The sequence below is a fragment of the Micromys minutus genome (assembly GCF_963924665.1).
Source record: "Micromys minutus genome assembly, chromosome: 1".
NCBI lineage: Eukaryota > Metazoa > Chordata > Mammalia > Rodentia > Muridae > Micromys > Micromys minutus.
In genome coordinates this window covers 183,851,357-183,876,842 of record NC_137969.1, presented here as the reverse complement: position 1 = coordinate 183,876,842, position 25,486 = coordinate 183,851,357, and the positions used below count along the sequence as shown (strand labels likewise).

The following is a 25,486-nucleotide window of genomic DNA, read 5'->3' as shown; positions in this document are numbered from 1 at the left end:
CCTTTAAATAAAACGGAATTGCTTTCTTCATAGAAACTTCATAAATTTAATTGGCTTCAAAAATAAAACAACTGTCTCCTATCAATTTTACCCAAAATATTATTTATATCTAAAGTTAAATTGCCTAAAAAGAAATGTTTCAATACATTTTAATGATGCTGCAATTTTGTATAAATTCATACATACTAAGGAATCTTTATTTTCTTAGAAACATTTTAAAAAATACTGATGCTTTAAATAAGTTGGCTAAAACTTACTGGCTGTGCTTGTAACTAGCTGTAGAGCTTTGGGCAAGAATTTTCAACACACTTGCATCTTAATACACACATCTAAAGAATAAATAAGGTGGAATGAACTTAGCAGTGTGCATCACAGCAGCCACTTAGCTCCATATGTGTGCTACGCTAATCAAAATGTAACTCTAGAAAGAAAGCCCAAGTCATTGCTACCACTCCAAAACACCGCACAAACCCTACCATCCCATACAGAATCAACTTCTCCTCTGGTTAGCCATACAACTGACCCACAAAAATTCAAAACAAATCATCCTAATATAGTTACACCCCCCCCCCAAAAAAGAAAACAATGAAGGAGGCCAGCCATAAGTCATTCAGCAGTTCCTTTATGCACACGCCTACCGGATTAAGTTCAGTAACATCCCATTCCAGGTACTCCGCAACATGCATCATCTGACCGATGATATTCTCTAATTCCTGAAGTAAGTGGGAGGGAGAATGGAGGATGCAGAAGGTGCAGGAGAGAAAGACAAGGGTTTGTTAGTCTAGGGTTTTAGAACCTTGTTTTTCAGGATGTATATGAGATTAAATGGTTATATGACTAACAATCTAAAATCATATACACATAGAGAAACTAGTGAGATATCTTTTAACAGCATAGAAAAGAGAATCTATACATAAATGCTATTACCTATCATACAGCCTTAGAATTGATGTACATAAAAGTGCAGCCTAACTGCAAAAACAGCCATGCCCTTTCCTGGGAACTTTTACCAGCAGAGGGCGCAACATACCAAGCTCAGCTTTCTTGCAGCTTTTATGAAGGCACATGAGTATTTTTACAGAATGGGGTACAAAAGGAAGTCACTTCAGACGACTGATAGGTTTGTTTTTATTTCTATTCACTGAGACGGAATATGTACCCTGTAACCACTTCTCTGGGTAAAACTTTACTAGAAGGCTGTGTGGAGGTCGGGTTTCGGAGGCTAAGCATATCCAGCATTTATTTGCTGAGACACTCAGATTTTAGTTCAAATTTTCATAGCCTCCTCATCCTGACTCTCTGAAGAATTCTTAGGAAATACATATAACTTAATAAAAACTTATGTTACAAGATTATGTTGTGAAAATAGTAGTTGGTATTTGTTGTACATAAATACAAGGCTTGAAATTATATAAAATTGAAGTATTTTCCTGTCACAGGGGGTCAAAGTTCATGGGATAAAGACAGTAACATAGCAGGAAGACACTGAGTTGTGGGGAACCAAGAGATCCCATGAGAAACACAGGTTTGAATTTCAGAAGTCGGTATCAACTCATGCTGGGTTGCTTTCTGGATGAGGGATTACAGCGTGCCTCTTCTCTCTAGAGAAGCTAGATGCAAGAATAATTCTACTCACTCCTACAGAAAGATGTGTCCTTGGAAAAGTCTATATGGCAAGGTGGACTATAAGGTGAAGTGCTTCTGCCACCAAGCTTGACCCCCTAAGCACAAGCCTGGGACACACCGGGTAGAAGAACTAAGTCCTGCAAGTTGTCTTTTGAACCTCACACATTCACAGAAGCATCAAAACATGGCTGTCCATGAATATATATGACAATAAGCCTCCAAAACCCCTTAGATCTATTTGAGCTACAGCAAGTTCTGTCAGATAAGCTGAACGGCCCTCTGCTAACCTGCATGACCAGCTTCTGTGCATTTCCCTCACTGTGTAACATACTGCACAAGTTAGGAGTGAGTGCTTGTCACCCAGTATTTCCCTGAGTCCAATCTTCATCACTGCTACAGTAATAGGAACAGGAAGTCTGATGTATCTCATGCACATAGAGATGCATACAACCAACTCTGACAATATTTACATGATTGTTTGTACTTTTCCTGGAGACTTGTAATATGTTATCATCAAATACATAACAGTTAATTGAGTACAATATGCAGTTCCGATGTGTGGACTGGGTATCTCTTTCTACTTCTCAGAAAACCACCATTGTTTCCCACATAACATGAACATTTAATGATGCATTCCAGGCTATCATTCAGATGCATTGCTTTGTTTTTTATCATTTTCTCTCCTTTATGCTATAGGAAAATTACAGTTGTCATTAGAAGAGATTTCTCTCATCAAGCTTTAAGTGCATTTACCTTTCTTTACTACATTTATGAAAAAGAATATTTAAGAGAAGTAAATATAAAATGAATCAATTTTATAACTTCTTTTTTATTGGATATTTTCCGTATTTACATTTCAAAAGTAAGCTTTATGCTTAATCAATATTTTTTTAAAGGCAAATATTACTGATGATTTTTCTGCAATGAGAGGCTGTGATTTAGGTCCACGTTTTTTCTACTAAGTCGGGAAACCTCTTTGTAGATCTCTTTCAGCAAAACCACGGGATAGAATGCTCACAATCCTGTCTCTTCAGATGACAAAAGTGCTCTGTGAGTGGATTTACATGTCATGGGGCATGCCTTCTGTGATGCTAACTATAAGTTCATACTTGATTATCTCAAAGGAAACTATTTTGCAAATTTTCAAAGAATGTTGGAAAGAGTGAATTACCGAGCTGTCCAGGAAGCCATTCCCATCCGTGTCATAAAGGCGAAACATAACTAGAATAAAACAGATGGAAACAGAGAGTTTAAAGATGAGAAAGGTCATGTTGTTTTAAGGTGGATTTTTTTTTAACTTAGTTTATCAACTGGAATGCTAAATGCCTTTAACATGCTTTTTTTTTTAAAATAAAGCCCAACTGATAATGATTTAATCGGTTAATATAGATACTGGATCTCAGATATTTAGTTTATAAAATTTTGTTTGTATGTAGAGAAAATAAAATAGCATTCTTTATGTAGATTTGATATTTTTTTGATTCTTAGTCATGAATTTAAATATGGAGAAGTTGAAATATTCAGCATCTGGATAGTAAAGGACAAAGAGGAGGTAGAAAAACAATCAATAGTGAATTTCATAAATCAGTTAAGATGTGGACTCCATGGGACTGTTTTCTTATCCCAAATTTTACTATTCACCCTTCTATCAGGTCACATTTGCTGTGGCATTCAAGTGAAAAGGGACACATTGGTGCACACCAGAAACTAGAGCCCTGTCCATAAACACAAGCTGGTATTAGGACTCATCCCAAACAATGTGAGCGAGGAAACAGTAGTTTTCAAAAGACTCTTTCTACTGGGGATCTCAGCTCCTAAAAATTCTGTATTTGCATGACCACTTTTCTTTTCTTTTTTTATTTTTTCTGTTGGTCTTGGGTTGGATCTCTAGCCAGGTTTTACTAGGCGCCTCATCTATAAACTAATCAAGTAAGAGCGCATAGAATACAGACTCTCTTCCTGAGCTAAGAAAAGCAGAAGTCCAAGACCTGAAGTCTCCCCTGTATAATTTGCAGACCTCAAGGAGATCATGGAAGAAGCTGCAGGTGTCTTTTTAAGGTAAACACAAGGAATGGCACAGCTGTAGAAACAGAAGAGAAGAAGTGAGGGTTAATGTTGACTTTGTATAATTTCCTGGAGGGTCTAGGTCTGAGTTCTGTATGTTACCAGAGGCACCAGCAACTAGGAGAGTATGTATAGATGACTGTAATTATTCTTGTACTTACGTTATAGAACTCTACCAACTAAAACATTGTTATGTGTACAAGGTACAAAGTTAGTTTGTGTATCAGTATAAATTTTCAAATATTATCAAGTCAACTATGGCTTTGCATTCTTTTGTGATAGAAAATCAAACATTAAAATACAAAACCAGAAAACATATATTTATTAAATTTTGGTCAGCTAAAATTTTAATATATTTAATCATCTGGCTAATCTCACTTGTATAGTCAATAAATAAGAATAAAATTGTAAAAGTAAAGATAAAATTACTCAAAGTAGACATTAAGCATCTCAAGATTTGTTACTATAGCAGAAATGCTAAAATTATTCCCATAAAAGGGACGAATTCACAGACTACCAAGAAAAGTGTCTAATACCAAGAACAAGGTGAGGCAAGAGATAAACCCAACTCTGTTTCAGAGTTGGTTAATGGTAGCTCTGTTCGACTCTCCTGGAAAAATAGCTACACCGAGATTCCTCCTAGGGCAGGGGGCAAATATTAAAGGAATCTGGAAAACTAGAGAAAATGGTAATCACAAGATGCAAAATACATGCCAGATATGGAAGGATGGGGGGGGCAGCAGAGACAGAGACAGACAGAGAGAGTGAGGCAGCTCAGGGGATGTCAAAATAAGATAAAAAATTAAGATTTTAAACAAGAAGATAACTCTGCTTTCAAAGTGCAACATGAAAATAATGTCGCCAGAGAATGTAGCACATAACATAAGGGCTAGAGGAAAGGTTATTAATTAAAAGGCAAAGGGTCACACATGCTCAAGTAAAACGTACAGTTGAGAATTTGACAATTCACTAGATACAGAAAGAGAGACATGAATCAAATAAGAGTGGGGTAGGCATTAGCTCCACAGAAAATAAAAGTTATTCAGCATGATAAGCCATTGAAGACCTTCCCTTTGAAAATAATCTTTCCAAATAATATTGGTGAAAGTAAGTTTTGAGCCTTAAATATTAGTAAGATTGATGTTTGTTAACATTTAAAAGTAGAAACAAGCTTTGAGGTAAAGTAGGTCCTTAAAATTTCAGGTTTTAATTTTGAAACCAATATAGATTTATAGATGTTTTGGTGCCAAAACAAAATAAGAGCAAATCCAGATTATCCTGCCAATGTGTGAAGTTTCAAAGGTGAGCACCTGCAATGGGAATCTGAATAAGCTTAGCCCACATTTTCTATTTTAATAACCATGTCATTTTATCTTACATAGAGCCAGGTATGTGCCCACACGTAAATTTAACTAAAAGGTCAGAATTGATGCACCTTATGTAACATGAGACATTTTTTTATTTTTCTAAACCTTTGCCATTTCCAAAATTTTTGGAAAATTCTGTTTATTACTTAATACATTACAATACAAATTATATGTTCTTTGTACTTTTCTAGAAATTATTAGACAGAACAAAGTAAATATTTTAATGATATTTAAATTGAGAATTCTTCAATACACAAACTTCAGTTACCTGCTTTTTAAAAATTCATATATATAACTTTTTTAAAAATTCAAAGTATAAAAATGAGAGTGCCCAGATATTTTGTAATTCGATATAATGAGAAATATTCTTATTCTTTCCAAATTTCCTATAAGAAAAATAAAGATGAAAAGTATAAATTGCAGCTTTTGCAAATAGAAAGTGATCCTGCAGTAGATAAGATGTCATAAACCTTTGAGATCTAAGAAGAATTGGTTTCTTTCATCACTTTTATTCATAATAATTTAAGAGATCTGACCAGATGAATGGTGGTTAGGGCCTATTGGTGATACATAGGGTCACTGTAAGATGTCCTCCTAGGAGATGGAAAGAGTATTAATAATTTGAAATGGCTCTCAAGTGACAGTGGGCTAGGTCAGAAACTGGAACACACAGATAGAGTGAATGTGCAGGACTAACGTGCCTGTGTGTCTGGTGATAGGACGGGTGACCCACATGGCTAGCTAAGAGATAGCTACAGGGATGGGGAAAGGAAACCTCTTACAACCCTACCACAGATTTGCACTTTTCAGGTGAATAATGCAGGTTCACAATGAAGTGAAGCCAGGGTCAAGAAAGGTCAGTGAAGAAATGGTTTGTGTTTCTGTTTGTTTCTTCACAATGGGGTAGGCTTTGAGCCAGGTCTTATACAAAACCTGACATAAAAAGACCAAACAAGACATAGGACAAGGGTAGGAAAAAGAAAATCATCAGAAACGTCATTTTGGTAGGCTATGCTTTCCTTTTGTGGATGTTGCAAAGTAGGTCACTCTATCTAACCATTTAATAGAGAAGAATCAGAAATACCAATTCTGAGGTAAGCAGTCCCCTCAGGTAAATTTATGGTGGTGAGATGTCACCAAAGAGAAGAATTTGTGTGTTCCAATCCTCCTCAACACGGGGTACCAGAGCAAAAAGCAGTAGTGGCTCAAGCTGATTCGTTTTAATTAGCCAATTATCAGGTACCTCATTGAAGGACACCCAGTAACCTATGTGTACAGGTCTGGCAAGTAATTCTGGGTGACTATGTGGGAATGACTGATCTAAACCAAGGTGTGTATCTAACATTTTCGGTAAGCTACCTCAAAGGAAGGCCCCAATTTTCTTTCTTACTAGTAACCATTTTAGGTTCCCAATCTCTTCTTTTTAGTTCTCCTATGTCTTATGTTTAATCTGGTATAACCCTCTTGAAAGTAATTAAGAACAATAACTTCATGAACTTCTTAGGCAAATGGATGAAACTAAAAAATATCATCCTGAGAGAGACAACCCAATGTCTGTCTGTTTCTCTCTCTCTCTCTCTCTCTCTCTCTCTCTCTCTCTCTCTCTCTCTCTCTCTCTCTATCTATCTATCTATCTCCCTCCCTCTCTCCCTCCCTCCCTCCCTCCATCTCTCTCTTTCTCTGTCTTTCTCACATACACACACACACAAAGACCACACATGGTATGCACTCCCTGAAAAGTGGATAGTACCCCAAAAGCTCAGATTACCCAGGATACAATTCACAGACCACATGAAGCTCAAGAAGGGCAACCAAAGTGTGCTCCAAAATGTCCAGAGACTCCCCACCTGAGGATCAAGCAAATATACAGCCACAAAACCCAGACAATAGTGCCGATGCCAAGAAATACATGCTGACAGGAGACTGATATAGCTGTCTCCTGAAAGACTCGGCCAGATCATGACAACTACAGAGGCAGATGCTCACAGCCAACCATTGAACTGAGAACAGGGTCCCCAGTGGGGCAGTCAGAGAAAGTGAAAAAGCTGAAGGGGTATACAACTCCATATGATCAACAAAACTATCCAACTAGAGTTCCCAGGAACTAAACCACTATCTAAAGAATACACATGGGGGGGCCCTTAGCTCCAGCCTTATATGTAGCAAAGGATAGGCTTTTAGAGCATCAGTGGGAGGAGAAGCCCTTGGTCATGCTAAGGCTCAATGCCCCACTTTAGGGGAATGTCAGGACAGGGAGGCAGGAGAGGGTTGGTGGGTTGGTAAGTGGGTGGGGGAGAACCCTATTAGAAACAGGGAGAGGGGGAGGGGATAGAGGTTTTATGATTGGGAAACTGAGAAAGGGGATAACATTTGAAATGTAAATTTAAAATCCAATAAAAAATAGTAAAAGAAAAAATATAACTAGGTAGTTCATCAGACACCTTTAATGTACATCTTAGCAAGAATGAATCTAGAAACTGAAAATGTATAGACTGTTGGGAATTTATAAATGTACAAATCAAAACAGGTTAAAAATATAAATTTTAGAGAAACTTATTGATTGGTAAATTTGAGTCATTAATATAGAAAATATCAAGAGTTTCAAAAGAAAAGGTAAAAACTGAATAATTTTCTGTTCAGTCAGAGGGAAGGCCACTAAATCAGGGGGTCATCATCCTCACAAACAGAAATGGCGACACCTGAGCAAACTTGCTCTTTGGCTGTCACTTCAAGAGAAAGTCACTGTTTACTTTGGAATGAGAGAGTTCACTGCAAGTTCTTAGGAATACAAAATAAATCTTGAAATGCAAATACTCAATGTTTATGAATAATAAATATATATTTAAAGAACAATATTCATATGGTTTATTCATAACCTAAGCTGGTCTATCTCCTAAATAATCATTGTAAATTCTTTCCTTGTGAGAAGTATTATCAAAGAGTTACAATTAAATTTAACTAAAACGTTTTGTAATTACAATTCTAATACATTAGAGTAATTTTAATTTTATTAAGCAATATGAAAGTTTGATTTTATTATCTTTATTAATGTTTTGGTAGGAAAATTTTAATTCTTCTTGATCTTTAATCTGTTTAATTTAGTTACTGAAATATACAGCACCTGCTGCAGTTAAAATGAGTTTTGCAGTTATGGTGCTTTGAAGAGTATTTTGATTCATTGCAATGTGCACATGAGTCCACCAGGGTGAGCTCCGTCACTGCGATGGATTAAGAAGCATTAAGTAGATGCTTAGAAATTCCCTACCTGCAATACTGTAAAAGAAAAAAGATAGTGCTTGATTATGAAGGAGCATATCTTACATATCAGGTATTTGAGAAACTGCACTGTGTCGAAGACAGTGTTAACATGATGACAGAGAGAGGTTGCCATGCAGAAGAGTGTAAAGTGCGTGTGTTGGGGGTCTGGGATGCATGGGTGTATGTGGGTATGTGTGCATATGCGCACAAAGGTGGGAGGAATTTTTCCACTTCCTGTTTGGAAGATTTGGAAAATCTCCCTCAGAAAAGGGAACACATGCTCTGTCAAACATTTCAAAGCCTCCAATTACTTTTTGTTTATGAAAAAGAGCTGAAGATAAAACATTTAGGAGCTATTTCAGAGACAGATAGACACAGATCAAATTTCACATCATGCCAACCAAACTTCAACATTTCTTAATAAAATCTATTTATACAATTGGGATGCAATTTTAGTTAAATTTAATAATATTTTTTGATTGTTTGATTCTGACAGAAGGTTTTCTTTGGTTTCTGTTTTTTGGGGTTTTTATCTGTTTTGTGTTTAATTTAAATTTTAAGCAAGCTAATTTAAATAAAGGAACATTTTACAATCGATCTCTCCTCCAAACTCCATCTTGGTGAATAAGCAGAATTGCCAAAACCTACACTCTAGCTTATCTTCAGGTCTTCCTCTTTCAAGAAGAGACAGGTAACACACAATGTCCTTGAGGTGAATCACTTCTGGGGAGCACGTATTTGCTGGAGAAGAACGTGGAGGAGTGATGGCACCCTTATTCATCCTCAGTCCTGGAAAATACATTTATATTCATTTATTTAAAATATTCACTGTGATTTCAAATATAAAATGACTTAAAAAAGCACTATATATAATAAACATGTGTGTGTGTGTTTCTTAAGTATAAGATAATCAAATGCACTAGACACTAATATATTAACTTTCCATGTATGCTGCAAATGGTGCAAATGGGAGGGAGATTTCCTCCAGAGACCATTAGCAGAGATGGGCGGTCTACCACTGAATGATATGAGAATGGGCTTGGCGTTCCCAGGTGTGTGAGAAAATGGAAAGAGATATCATACGTGAAACCCATTACTAATCTTCTATTTTTCTATTAGTCAGTGACAAATAAAAGATATCTTGAAAATACCAGAATTGCCCTTTCACAGAAACTGAAAAAGCAATATAAGTCTGTCATGTTATGATTTTTATATTAGGCTTAAGTAATCATTCATAAAATGCATGTTATGTTCAAGTATTTTCCAGCACCACAAATAAGAATTCCACCTACTAACATACTATCCATGAGTAGAAATAAGCAGAATAGAAAGAGAAATAGAAATCAGCATGATAGGCACTTTGGTAAAAGGGAGAGCATATGACTGTGTGATTTCAATAGGGTCTTCACCTGATATACATAGCTCATGCCAGCCCAGTGAATGATAAGCCAACTAGATCTGAACACTGACCCTTCCTGGTTTTTTAAAGTCTTCATGTTACTTTCAAAATGTTAAAAATAATTTTGCTACATTTTACTTATTTGTTTATTTATTGATTGTGTGTGTGTGCGCACACGTGCTTGCGAGTGCATATACATGCCTGTGTGCCTGTGTGTATACACATGTACATGTTATGGAACACATATAGAGACCACAGGAACACGTTTGGTTGTTTCTTTCAGTTTTCTATGATGTAGGTTTCAGGGATGGAAATCAGATCAAAGTCCCTTTAGTTGTTGGGCCATCTCACTAGCATTTGATTCCAGGTATTTTATGAATTGTTGTATACTAGGACCATTGTAGAGAATTTAAATATTTGTTCAAAATAATCACAGCATAAATAATGTACAGATGATCTTGTAACAGAAACTTGTTCACACAAAAAATTCATCTCACGGAGAAGCCTTTGAAACCAAATCTTGAATATCTGAAAAGACCTGAGGCAAACCTCAGTTGTAACCACAGTGTACATTTGACAAGTAGCATTTGACCAGGGTTACTAGTAGACTGAGTGTCTCATGGATTCTTAGTCTGACAACAGCTGAGGAAGAATAATTTGAACAAATGCAGTTTGACCAGCTGTCCTTCCTTGGCATGAATCTCCCTGACAGATCTGTTTGTAGCTCTGACTTTTTCTGTACATTTTATCTCATCTGGCTATCTTGACATTCTCAAATGACATCCAGAAGGCTTTACAGAATGACTTCAATTTGTTTCTTTGCTGATGTTGCCTCTAATAATAGGTCTCATGTAGAGTGTTTTTAATACCAGGCCAGAAGCAGGAATAGTGTCTTTCACACATCATTTTCCTTAATGGTCATGTAACCTTGTGAGGTCGACTACATTATCCTCATTTGACAGAAGAGAAGTAAGCTTATGAATATGGCTGTCCCTGAGTTTCACCGTCAGCCATACAGGTCTTGTCTTCATCATTCAATCCTTTCAAGTTAGGCAGTACTTTTTTTTGTAGACACTTTTGAAAGGAAAAGAACTTACATCTTAACATAGACACACACAAGTACAATTTGTGGCTTTTTTAGGAACACAAATATTTTCTATGAGGACTTACTACTGTTTATCTTTTCATTCTTTAAATTTTATCAGGGAAACTTCCACTGGAATCTACTACACAAAGCCCCACCTATCAGATACACAACTTCCTCCCTTCCCTGGTACTATGGCATGTGCTTATACAGCAACTCTTACTTTCCTTCACAGTGATCAGTGAGATCTACATTTTGAATTAATTTTCTTCATAATTGAAGGAACACTACGTTCATAATACAAACTAATTGTTCATCTTACATCAAAGAAAGAAAAAAATAATCAAAGATAATACTGAGTTTCAAATAGTTTCTGAATAATTGTAACTGACCAACGAAAGCTTAGCCAGCTGCAGAAATCATGGCTTCTAACTTATGACAGAAGGCATTGTGGTGTTGACCCTTGAAGTGGACATAATTCCAGATTTGGAGCACAAAACAGTAAATTACAGTCATAAACTAAGACATGAGTCATCCAGCTGAGGAATCAACCCTTCTCCCAAATGCCCAGCCCAGGGTCCTGAAATGATGTAATCTGCTCAAGTCTTTAACACAGAGAAAGGAAGGAACACTGTTTAATTGATTTGAGAGAAAGTTAAATTGTACATTTCTCTTCAAGAGTTAAGGTGTTTGTCTTTTAATTCTCATGATACTATTCTAAAAGTATAATATGGAGACTAGGAGGGCCACACAATTTCCTTTTTGTTTCATTGCGCGATGTATAGTGAGAGAAAGACTACAAACACACACATTTTAGGTCACAGTACTTTTTTTGGCAAATGTGTTTTGTTATGAATATGAAATTTATGTCTCATGTAATTCCTCTATTTGAAATGTGCATCTCAGTGGCTTTTTGCCTGTTCACAGAGTTGGGAATCGATTGCCACTATCAACATTAGATTTTTATCATTGTCCGAATACCCACACTCACTAGCAGCCACTCTGTCTTCTTCTGCTCAGTTCCAGGCAACTGGTTGTCTACTTTCTGTCTCCACAGACATTTAACATTACGTTTTGAATGAGAATGCCATTATTGTGTTTGCTTGGAGATAAATAAATATTTCTTTCTTTATACTGATATCATTTTGTAAATGAGAACTTTAATGAACATTTGTCATCATCATTATATTTTAAATGTTTTAAGTTAAAGAATTTAGTCAGAAAAGCAATCTGTATATTAGAATACTAAGAAATCTCTCCAAAAGACTAATTAAAATAAATTGGAGTGTTAAACATGTACTCTTTATAGTTACTCACAGGGCTTATCTGAGTAAACTTAAATTTCCAAGACAGTTTTGACAAAAAAAAAAATGAAGTATACAACATTAGTGTTCTAAGTATATATTTGTGGATAAAGTGTGTATGTTTGTGTGTGTGTGTGTGTGTGTGTGTGTGTGTAAATTGAAAATAAAATAGAGAAAAAAGGTCCTCATTAAAGATCCTGTACACTCTCTTTAATATGCACAAACTCTCACTCTCAACATCTCCTTATATTTGCTGTTTGGTAACTGTTGGCTAGTCTTGTGTCAATTGAACTAGAGTTATCTCAAAGGAGGAAAACTCAATTGAGAAATGTGTCCACTCAGTTTTGAGTTTGTGTGTGTGTGTGTGTGTGTGTGTGTGTGTGTGAGAGAGAGAGAGAGAGAGAGAGAGAGAGAGAGAGAGAGAGAGAGAGAGAGAGAGAGAGAGAGAGACTGTGTGACTGTGTCTGTCTGTGTGTGTGTGTGTCTGTGTGTTTTAAATAGTGACTGATTAGGGAAAAGGTAGCCTATTTTTCGTGTAGTCAACCTCGGGCTGCTGGTTCAGGGTTCTATAGGCAGAATAAGCAAGCCACAGACTTGCTTACAAGATAGTAAACAGCACCCCATCAATGGGTTTACTTTGCATCAGCTCCTGGTTCCAGGTTCCTGCCCTGTTTAAGTTCTTGACATGGCTTCCTTCAGTGATTGATTATAGTATTTGTGGAAGTGTAAGCTCAATAAAACCATTCCTTGTCCACTTACTTATAGGTTCTTGTAAATAACCCAACCATAAAATAAGGTGACTTACACAATGACCTACAAGAGCATTCTATTTCTCTGCCTCCATAATCTATTACAATTACTTTCACTATTTGTATTGAAATTCAGCAGGAATTACATGATAGATAGACTTTCAAAAGAGCTTATCTTATTTAGTAGCAAGGAACTTAACTCCCTCCATGTATTTTTATGAGTTAATTGTTTCTCTTTGCATTGAGTAACATTTTTTTAATTTACCACAGAATTGAATAAAGGTGAAGTGACTAACCCAAGAAAGTAATTAATTGAACAGTTTTATTTCTATTCCCAAAACCACTATATGGTCTTGCTTAGGAAATAAGAAATTATCTGTTTTATTTTGACATCCTGAAAGCAGGCATTGTGCTTTAACCACTCTTCATAGAAGTCATAGTTTAAACTTTAACCTTATTATCTTTCCCAAGTCTAGCTGGAGGTATCTCCAATTACTACCTTCCTCTGTCTGATAGTGTTCTCTAAGGTCCTTTTAAGGTGTTGCATTAACAATTCATGTGTTTGTCAGAGAAATGACACATGACAACAGAGTACTGGGCTGTGACCAGGGATCCTCACCCGGGTGATAAGTAGAGTCCAACATGTCAGAAAGCTCTGAAAAAGATGATCAAATTCTATTTACCATTAACAATGACAGTTATGTTTTTGCAATAAATAGTGTTTTAAAAAAACATTTGAAAGTGAACATGAAGGCCAGGTAAACAAACAGTTCCTTTTGCCTCAGGTAGTTAGATTTAGCTCTTTGCTCTGAAGTTTGTATCAGTAATATCGATTTTCTGGTTTTCTAAGTTGTCTTGACTTCATGATTTTAAATACTTTTGTGATATAAAATACAGAAAACTGAAGCAAGTCCCAATGCATAGTATGTATGTTCATACATCCCTATAAACTATATTGTAGGCATGTTTATTGTAACACACAAAAAGACTCACAGTAGTAAGAATTTTGATTGTAGTGCATTAATTTGATTAGGAATACATAATTTGAACTTTAAGAGTATATTTTTCAGATAATGACATAGTATACACAGCATTAGTAAACATAAATGATGCCTGTACTACAATTTTCAAGAACATGGGTTTCAGTGTGCTCTTGTAGACACACACATATACATACTTTTTTCTTTTTGTTTTTATCAGCTTTCTCTTTGTTGTCCAGTGCATCCTAATTCTTTTTTCCCTCTCTTAAAACTTTATTTTAAAAAAGAGGAATACATATACAGATTTTAAAGCCATTTTGGCATAACACTATATGAATATTTTTATCAGTACTTGATTTTTTTAGAGGTTTAATAACATGCATTGAAATCCCACTAGTTACTATAAGCATAAAGTACATGTAGGACAGAACGTAACATGGAAACAGTTTTCTTAGTGAGTATAGATTAAGCATAATGATCTTTGAATACCAAAAATTGCCACAAGACTATATGTTATTAGCTCTTAGATTATTAGTGATTTGAGGTCCAGGTGTATAAGACTCTGAGAAAGTTCTATACATTTCTTTTCCCTAAGAAGGACTGAGGCTTTCTTTTTCTTTTTTTTTTTTTTTTTTTTTTTGGTCTTTGTTTTTCTTGAGCTTCATATGGCCTGTGAGTTGTTTCTGGGGTTACTATCCAGTTATCAGTGACTACATATTATGTCTGTTCTTTTGTGACTGGGTTACCTCACTCAGGATGATATTCTCTAGATGCATTTATTTTTCTAGGAATTTCATAAAGTCATTGTTTCTAATAGCTGAGTAGTACTCCATTGTGTAAATATACCACAATTTTTGTATCCATTCAGCTACTGAAGGACATTTGGGTTCCCTCTAGCTTCTGGCTATTATAAATAGGGCTGCTATGAATATTGTGGTGCATGTGCCCTTATTGTATTTTGGAGCATCTCTGGTGTATATGCCCAGAAGTGGAAAAACTGAGTCTTCAGGTAGGACTATGTTTAATTTTCTGAGGAACCACCAAACTGATTTCCAGAGTAGTTTTACCAGTTTACAACACCGCCAAACTTGGAGAAGTGTTCCTCTTTCTCCACATCCTTGCCAGCATCTATTGTCATCTCAGTATTTGATCTTAGCCATTCTGACAGATGTGAGGTGGAATCTCAGGGTTGTTTTGATTTGCATTTCCCTGATGACTAGGGATATCAAGCACTTCCTTAGATGCTTCTGAGCCATTTGATATTCCTCAATTGAGAATTTTTTGTTTATCTCTGTACCCCATTTTTAAATAAGATTGTTTGATTCTCTGGCATCTACTTCTTGAGTTCTTTGTATACATTGGATATTAGATGTTTATCAGATGTGGGGTTGGTAAAGGTCTTTTCCCAATCTGTTGGCTGCCCTTTTGTTTTCTTGACCACGTCCTTAGCCTTACAGAAACTTTGCAATCTCATTAGGTACCATTTCTCAAACTTTGACCTTAGAGCACAAGCCATTGGTGTTCCGTTCAGAAAAAATTTCCCTGTGCCTATGTGTTCTAAGGTTTTCACTACTTTCTCTTATAATAGTTTCAGTGTACTTGTTTTAATGTGGAAATTTTTGATGCACTTGCACTTGAGCTTTGTGCAAGGAAATAAGAAAGGGTCTATTATCATTCTTTTCCATGCTGACTGCCAACCATATACATTCTTTAAAAAGTTTAAAGGATATGTCTTTGTAACTTGTTACTTTTGTCTCTTTCTGAGGATCAATATTAGAACTTCAAAAATGCTTGTGAGCACTTAGCCTTTACCACCCATCTCAAAAGATGTATATGTATGTGTGTGTGTGTGTGTGTGTGTGTGTGTGTGTGTGTGTGTGTGTGTGTGTATGTGCACATATCTGGACTAGCAATTGACGTGAACTGTTTTTCTCAATCTCTCCCAGCATATCCTTTGGGAAACAAACTCTCAATGCAGCTGGATTGACCAGCTACTAAATCCTAGAATTTCTTTTCTCTGATTCCTCACCACAGTGGTTACAGGTACAGCAAGGCTTATCACTCATGTGGCTGCTGTCCATCAAACCCGGATCTCCATACTTGGAGGCCCAGTACTTAAAACCTGAGTCATCTTGTCAGCCTTTCAAAGGTCAGTGTTTCATAAAAAAGTTTGGTTGATTTACCTATTTATGTATTTTGTTTTATTTTGTTTGAAACAGGATATTTTGAGGCCCAGGATGACCATATACCTGGCCAGATTACTGAGATTACCCTGGTCTTCCATTCTCTATCTCTAAAGTGATGAGGGAAGTCACAGGTTTCACACAGCATGCTCAGATAACACATAGATTTCGTTTCCCAGTAAATAAGTGCCTTTGCATCAGTGTACATTGTTTTCAAACAATTCTATTTTAGATGACAGATGAACCACTATTTTTATTTCTTTCTATCACTATTTCAATGGAAATATGTAATACTATTTATGCTTCTAAATCTACAAGGTATTATAGCATTAGAAGTTAAAGTTTTCTGTTGTATTTTTTTTAATTCTGTTCACATGAGGAAATTCATTAGTCTTATAAAGCAATTTACTGGAGTACAATATTATTTCTAATACACTAATGGTGACTAAGACAAGACAAGACAAATCTCACTGCTTTTATTTGTATGAACAGGGAGAAAACGATACAAATTGTAGACTCTTAAGTAAGGAGCAGACAATAAGACATGCAAGCACATTTGGGTCAGAGCACAGAGATCACTTTGAAGAAGTGATGCTAATATTCCTCTGCTATTGGTTCCAACAGTTTTACAGGGTGTTTGTATTTGAGCCCATGGTTTCTTGTGGGTAACGGGAAGGTTGAAAGTCAGTGGTCAATGTTAACTCTTGGTCACATAACTGCCGAGGCATCAACTATCAGTGACATACCACCTAATTATGAAATTTCCTTTGGTACCACCATTGTGCAGCTGTACCAGCTGGCATGTGGGAGCTAGAAATGAGAAGAACAAGAGTTCAAAACCTGGAAGTTCAGGGTCACACTGAGTCACAGGAAACCCTGTCCCAAACTAAGCAAAATGAATCTCCTCCAGTGACAGAAAGGTTCTGGCTTTCTGTTCCTCAGTACAGTAACATAAACTACATAGGGATTTTGACAAAATACAAGTTAGTGAATGAAAATAAAAGTTCTGATTTATTTTACTTAAATTAAAGTACCTATCAGTAGTCAATAGCTGCTTTATAACATATTGTTTCACACAGTGTGGATGTAGAAGCCAGGGGGTGCATTCACTATTTTTCCAAAAATTCTCTGTTATGTATTTGAGATGGAAACTTTCTCACTCACTTAAGCTGGAGCTTGGAGATTCAGATAGTTTGAGCAGTAAGCCCAAACTCCAAGAATTTTTTTTTTTTTTTTTTTTTTTTTTTTTGTCTATGACTTGGTAGTATACACAGATAACTAAATGATGTTTACTAATTACTGTTACAGCGCCATCTACTTTCAATAACAGCAACGTATCATGAGTTCTTGGATAGCTTGAGCTATAAAGTGAGTCCCTGATTGCAAACCCCCCTCCACTAAAAGGAAAAAAAAAAAAAAAAAAAAAAAAAACCAAGAAAAAATAATTTAGATTTTTTATTTCTTAGTATCTAGATATTTTTTTTTTACTACTTTATTTTTTAAAAAAGAGAGATACATATAAAGATTTTTAAAGGCGTTTTGGCATGACACTATTTGAATATTTTTGTCAGTACTCAATTCTTTTAGAGGTTTGATAGCCTGCTGGATATTTTCTAAAAAGTACTTGATAAGCCTGATCATTAAAATAAATTCTAATAACACTATTTAAACTCATGGTAACTTTCAAAATGCATGACAAAGTATAAAATAAAGAGAAATTTGATAATGATCATGACATGTGCAAACCAAAACACTAGACCACGATCTGTTTGTTGAGTAATGATGATAGACTGTCATTTATTGAGTATTTACAGTGTATTTACATTTATTTTGAAGATTCTATACTCTTTAAAACCAAGGAAATAGAAACATTCATTATTTCCATTTAGATAAAAAAGATTATATGAGTACAATTTAGATGTCACTTTTGTGCTTTAAACATGTTTATGTGGGGAGAGATTGATTTATAGATAGATTGACAGATAGATAGGTAAATAGATAGATACATACATACATAGGTAGATAAATAGATAGACAGATAGATGGAATAAACTCTGTCACTTGACTCTTAACAAATATTGTAAGTTATATATCTATATGTATATAGATATATAGATATATAGATATAGATATATGTGTGTGTGTGTGTAATTATATATATACTTACACGTAATTATGTATATGCTCATATATTTACAAAAAATTGTCCAAGTTGGTTGCAGTTGCAATGTGTTATGCATGAGTTTTCTTATCTGTACTCTTAAAGCAAATATAAATTTTGCATGCTGCTTGAAAATGTAAATATGAATTAATACACAGGGCACTTACTATTAAGCGTTTAAAAGTGGATACTGAGTAACAGCAGTGAAGAAGTGCTGACTGCCAATTTCAACTCCTGACTTCCATAGAGTGCTGATTGTCATGGGAGAAAGCACGCTTTTACTATAATTTTAGTTTTTTTCTAGCTCCTGGGAGATAAGGCCTCATAACTTCCCCTGTTAAATGATGAGCAGAAAGATCTGGGCACCTGCACATGAACTGTATTGTTTGCTCTCACTAAGATATTACAAGCTCTCCAAGTATTTTTGAACATGGAAGTACAAATATATTAGGATAATGCTGCCATTTAACATAAAATTATTTAGGTTAAAATATTTTTAGATCATTTATTCTGGAAAGATTAAATTTATATCAAAATGTTAAGATTTTGAAGACATATTCCTGGATATTTATGTTTTATATGGAGAATACACTAAGTAATCATGACTAAATGGGCTCTTTTATGTGACATGGGTAAGGTCTTGAAGTTGTAAGTTTTATCGGTTGCAGCATAAAATATTGTTCAAGTAAACGGAATTTAAATTACAGCTCTCTCAGCTATGGGTGATTACAAGTGTGAATCTGGTGCTGAAGCTGCAGGAGATGTGCAAGGGTTTATACAATTAAAGAAATTCCCTAATGACTACAAATTCTTCGATGTTTTGTTCTAGAGAATGTGGGTGCCAGTTTCAATGCTTATTGCATTATAAAGAACAACTATATTAATATGTGTATCTTCAGCACTGTATTTTAGAGGCTGACTACAAGCCAGGAATCTTCTTCACTGCCATACAAATGTCTACAGTTTGAGTGTCTCCTGTTGGTTCATTTCTAGAAACTCAAATAGTTCATTATACATAAAAGATCTACAAGGTTTCGTCGTAATGCAAAACATACACCCATATGCACACACAACAAATAAACTACAAGACAATAATCCCCCTCTTACACCTTTGGATTTTCAATAAGGACATTTATGAAAAGATGCCTTTCTACATGTAGCTACTTCTCCTTGTATAATTAATTTTCTACTTTATTAGCTTCCTTATTAAAAATAACTTTTCTTCTTTTCAGTCAACAAGAGCCATTGTGTAACTCTTCAACTTCATGGAAAACACAAAATGAGCTAAAATTGACTCTTTTCATTGACACATCTTAGTGCACATAATTCAAAACCTCAACCTGATTAAATATTGCCTGCCAACTGAGCAAGGGAAATTCTTAGAAAGGAAAAGGTACATTAATTGTTCCAGATTAACATATATCTGTGCATTGTTTCTCTCAATATGAAATACCCTCTGTCCCTTTTATTGCTTTGGACCCATTCTTCACAACAGCTTTCACATCAGCAGCAGCATGATAACTTTCAGGCTTAAAATCTTGTAATGATCTCTAATTTCATCTGGAGAGGAGTTATAACTAAGTGTGACAAGTCAATCTGCTCCACACCTGGGCTTGGCTTCCACCCTACCCCCACAACACCCACAGCTTCCACCCTACCCCCACAACACCCACAGCTTCCACCCTACCCCCACAACACCCACAGCTTCCACCCTACCCACACAACACCCACAGCTTCCACCCTACCCCCACAACACCCACAGCTTCCACCCTACCCCCACAACACCCACAGCTTCCACCCTACCCCCACAACACCCACAGCTTCCACCCTACCCCCACAACACCCATAGCTTCCACCCTACCCCCACACACCCACAGCTTCCACTCTACCCCCACAACACCCACAGCTTCCACCCTACCCTCTCATCACCCACAAGTCTTCTTTTCTCTCTTCATCAGCATCATTTATCTCTCAGTTTGGCATCATGACCTTGGGGGACACATGTTTGCTCCTTCCTGAACCGATGCCACAAGTTGCCACTTAACCAAGAATAATCCAATGTGACAAGTGATCCTGCTCTTTAACTTATAAAATTAAAGGGTCAAATTGCCCTTTCTCCTTACAAATTCTTTTGGGAATTTTGTTGCCTTGTTGGAAAACTGACTTCTGCCAAAAGTACATAACTGGAAAATAAATGCTGTGTTGGTCAGTTGCATTGCCAGGGCAGCTTGTCAAGTAAGGGGTATGATTTACATTATTAAGTGTTAACAAATAAATGAAGAATATCATAAAATGCATGCAATGCTTCTCTAGGAGAATCTTCTAATAAGGGTTTTAAAAACAAACTAAAGTATGTGTTTGAAATACCTCAGTTTCTCTTTTTAAATTCCTTGCTCCATTGTTCATCCTCATGTTCACTCCTCCTTATCCAGCTAGACAGTGATACCTTTTTGTTGTATACATAGAACTACAGGCATGTTGTAGCAATGCTAAGAATAGGAGAAATGGTTATCTCCAGGAAAAAGTACACTAATTATCCAAATCCAAATGTTTAGGCATGAAAAATGCATAGTAGTAACATTATGCAAACTTAACTGCATATATATATATATATATATATATATATATATATATATATATATATATATATGTATTTCTATGATGGTATATGGAGGTCTTTGAAGGAAAAAAGGGGAGAGAGGAATGATGTAATTTTAAACTTAAAAAATGCTCAAACAAACAATATCAACAACAATAAAACCAAAGCCACATTTCAGGGAATTGGAAATGGTTCAGCCTATAATGTTATCTGAGTTCAGTACTCCACACCCATAAAAAGAAAATTTGCCTACCAGGTGTTTTAGTTAGGGCTTTATTGATGTGAAGAGACACCATGACCAAGGCAAATGGTATAAATGACATTTAATTGGGTCTGGCCTAAAGTTTCAGAGATATAATTGATTATCATCATGAAAGGAAGTCTGGCCGTGTGCAGGCAGACATGGTGCTGGAGAAAGACCAGTGAGATGCATGTCCTGATCTGAAGGCAGCCAAGAGAGAACTCTCACCCACAGTGACACACTTCCTCCAACAAGGCCACAGCTCCTAATAGTGCCACTTCCCATGGGGCAAGCATATTCAAGCCACCTCACTTCTACTATGTAGTTTAGTGGAATCATTTATTTCCCGGTTCAGTAAGGGGCTGACATAAAAAATGATGTTGAAAACACTTGAGAAAGAAAATTTACAGGCACCATTGCCCCAAGCCCAACACATACAGAACAATCTCAGATTGTCTTTGTGTTGGTATACTCTTTCCTGGGTTCTTAATTAAGAGCATCTTTTTTTTTTTCTTTTCTATATCATGAAGTTGCAATTAGATCACTGTGTTGACTGCATTGCAGTTGATCACATAATTGCTTTCCTTCATCCTTTAGTTAAAAGGGACTTTGGCTTTCCTGAAGTCTCCCCTGGCATATAGATTTAAGGCATATATTAATGAAGGGATATCATGAGTGCTTAAGTGACACAGACTTTTAATTAAATATATGATTATGCTTAAAAACTGTTAGAGAAATTTTAAGCTTGCCAGCATAAAATGACTAAGAATAAACAAAAAAAAACTTTCGCAATTACTCCTGACTTATATTGATCACTGTGGACTCTACATTTTATACATTTTTCACCTCATAAAAATAGGCAGAGTATATGTCTAAACGAGTTGGTAAGATAGATTAACTTTTCTTTCAACTTCAATGATACTTAAAATGCAACAGTTATGTCTAACTGCTATTAACAGATGTCTATAATAAAAAAAAATTACTTGATGGTAATTTTCAGTATCTGTGTGGAATAAGCACAGATTATGAAGGTAACAGTCAGCAATGCTATGACAGGAATGTCTTCTGCATAGGTGCCAGTTTGCTACCTAAGGAGGTAATTAAGTTTTGACAAATTGTATTGGCAGGTTTTGTGTGTCAACTTGACACAAGATGGAGTTACCTCAGAGAAAGGAGCCTCCCTTGAGGAAACTCCTACATCAGATCCAGCTATAAGGCATTTTCTCAATTAGTGTTGAAGGATGGAAGGGGCCATTGTGGGTGGTACCATCCCTGGGTTGGTAGTTTTGGGTTTTATAACAGAACAAGCTGAGCAACCAGGGGAAGCAAGACAGTAACTAACATTCCTTCAAGTCTTCTTCATCAGCTCCTGCTTCCTGAACTGCTTGAGTTCCAGTCCTAACTTCCTTTGATGATGAACAGCAATGTGAAATTGTAAGCTGAATAACACCTTTTCTCCCCAACTTGCTTGTTGATCATGATGTTTTTTGCAGGAGTAGAAACCCTGACTAAGACACACCATAATGATTATTTCATTGCCAGTATTTAACCCACACTCTGCCAGACAATTACAGTGACTCTTTGGCAGAGGCACTAAGGAGAGGATAAGACTTCTTTTCTATAGAGTAAAGGCAGAACAATAATTATATAAGGAAAGTATTGCCCATGTGTGTAACATCAGATGTGTCTCCCCATGTTGAACAGTTCTGAGAATTTCTGGTTGGGGAGTCCTTAAGCTCCAACAGTAATCCTACCATAACTGTTTATCTAAATGAATGATAACAAAATGCCTTTGAAACATGCACCTCTATACCTGGAAATCAGCTAATTCCCTGTCTTTATCTGAGTACTTTCTTTATACAGCAGATCATGGCTGTTACAGTGGCTCACAATTTGCCAAGTGTCCTATTGCAGAAAATAAGTGTCTATTTTGTGCTTTCCAATAAATGGGGGATCCCTCCCTCTCTCCCCCCTCTCATATATATACAAATTCATGAAATATTTTAACATTTCAGAAGACAGGGTAGAAAGACTGTAAAATAAGTTTTTAAATGGTTGAACATGACTAGGATAAAAGTGTCTATTAGACATGACAGAACCATCATACTCATGAACTTACTGCAAGGCAGGCATGGTGGCATATACCTTTAACTTCAACATCAAAGAGTAATGAATGCACATCTCTAAATATTGGATGCCAGCCTGCTCTATATAGTGAGACCCTATCTCAACAAGTAACATAATTAATAGAATATAAAAATACAGTGATTTGAAAGTCCTGCACACTACTTATACATAATCAAAAGAGAATTTCTATACAGGTTGGGAAGGATGAACACCAGAGACTTAGTTCCTAGCTGAATAGCTATTGACAATTGATAGATATGTGGGGAAGCAAATGCCAATACTTTAAGTGTGTAGTCTCTAGTAGGTGGATTATATCCCAGTGACTTCATACCCATGCATATATCACAGCACTAGCTGTATGCTGTGAGTGTTGATTCCTAATAGTCATGATGTTGTGCGTAATGAAGAGGATGATGATGACGATGATGATGATAAGTAGGACAGAAGGGAACATGAAGTTAAAAAAATTATGTGGAGGTGGATTGGAGAGGATTTGCAAGTGGCCTTTGACAGTAATTATGAGTACATTAAATTCATAAATGAGATTCTCATAGAATTTCTAAAGAAATAACATTAAAACAAAACCAATGCCAAATTACCTATGTGAGCAGAGCAGAAATTATATAGTCAGAAATAGTTAACAACAAAAAAGGCTTGGAGTCCATGGGCCAGAAAGACAGAATTAGGAAGGAAGGGGAAGTCTATAACATTATTACTTCCTTAATTGTGTTGCATGTGCCAAAGGTCATTGCTGCATGGTGCATCTCAGAATTATGGGGTGGGTGGTCAGCATTTCATGTGTTCTTTCTTTGTTGCTTGCACAGGCTCTTAAATACAGCACTTGTTTTATAGATTTATGGTGCTAACGATTTTAGTTGGCCTAGAAAATAGTAATTTTATATAAGCATGATAATGAAACTTGAACTTGGAAAGTCAGGGGGTTATATCGTTAGGTTTCTGCTAGATTATTTTAGAGATTGGAAGTTGAGAACTTGTTTGAAGAAGCAAATGATAATTAAGGAAACTGTTACCTTGTCAGTGGCTGGTTAATACTGATCATGACAAGTGTGGGGGAAAACTTTTTGTTTAACTCAACACAATTCAGTTGAGGCTAGGAAGAAGATATAACTGTTTGTAAATGGACAATTTGAGGATGCAAATCAGCAAGACTAGTAGAGACACATTTGGGGAGAATTTAGTCAGCCTGCAGACTGAAAAGGGTTACCCTATGGGAGATAAAGAAAGCTATCTCAGTGGAGATAAACATTTATGGTGTGTAGACTGAATAAACAGTCTATGAGGATACTTTGATGCATTTAATGTTTGAGAGTACCAGGTTTTCATTGTTTCAAGCTTTTACATTTATTTTTCATTTAGCTTTTCAAATTTTTTACTGTTGTTTATATAAGGGAGAGACATACTTGCTACAGCACACATGTGGGTTCAGAGAAATGTTCTAAGACTATAAGACTATTATCTCCTTTCACAAGTGGAACTTGAGGTTCAAACTCAGGACATCAGGTTTGACAGCAAGTGCTGTTGCCTGCTGAATCATCTCACCACCCCAAGTGGCTATTTTCTATATGGTGTGGAAAAATGCATAAAATATTTAAAGCAAGGGCAAAAATTGCATAATCATTCAGAATTTAAAATATCTTAACAATAAAGAATGTCTCAGTAGTAAACTAATTTTCAGAAGATACTTGTAAAACTAAAGAAGTGCTAAAGCTATACGAACCCTGGACAGTAATACTAAAGCTGTATTAGTACGCATGTTTATAAAATCCTCTGTTATTTTTCTTTCTACTGAGACCACTGTGACTAAAATGGAGATTTTAGTGTAGTAGAGTGTCTGAGAGACACCACTACTCTAAATTTTTTCTTACAACTTTATTTAAAGAAGAGAGATGCATGTGCAGATTTTTTTAAAGCATTTTGACAATTCTTTTAGAGGTTTGATAGCATGCACTGAGAAATTCTAAAGTGTTGACAATGTGCGAAAGTACAGTGTAACGTCTACCATTTAGTAATTTTCATAGAATGGAAGATAAATCAGAAGTTGACTATTGGAGAGAGGTATCTGGAACCTAAGATTTTGCTGAGGTGGAGGTAGCAAATAAGGCTATTTACTCAGGAGTGCCACAAATTCAAAGCAAATATTATTATCAATAGGCAATGTGGAAAAGGTATCAGTAGAAGGTTTTACCAGATTTATCTCTCTATTTCACAAATGCCATGCAGATAATTAGGCATCATGTGACAAAAAGCTACAATACACATGCTCATTGGCATACATAATCTTTGTTACTATACATGATGTGTAACATTTTTATGCAAAGAAAAC

The 25,486-nt window shown here is 35.9% G+C and overlaps 1 protein-coding gene across 6 annotated transcripts in view; it reads right to left on the bottom strand.

Moving 5' to 3' along the window:
* Nucleotides 1-25,486, bottom strand: part of DGKB (diacylglycerol kinase beta) — a gene marked incomplete at its 3' end in the record, with an annotated part of 654,267 nt that overhangs the window by 527,759 nt on the left and 101,022 nt on the right. For all 6 annotated transcript variants that reach the window (XM_080942285.1, XM_080942284.1, XM_080942287.1 and 3 more), the window contains 3 exons: nucleotides 8,964-9,104; nucleotides 2,798-2,847; nucleotides 639-713 (listed from right to left, as the gene is read on the bottom strand). In XM_080942285.1, coding sequence (XP_080798411.1) covers nucleotides 639-713; nucleotides 2,798-2,847; nucleotides 8,964-9,104 — 266 coding nt within the window. The remainder of the gene's footprint in view (nucleotides 1-638; nucleotides 714-2,797; nucleotides 2,848-8,963; nucleotides 9,105-25,486) is intronic.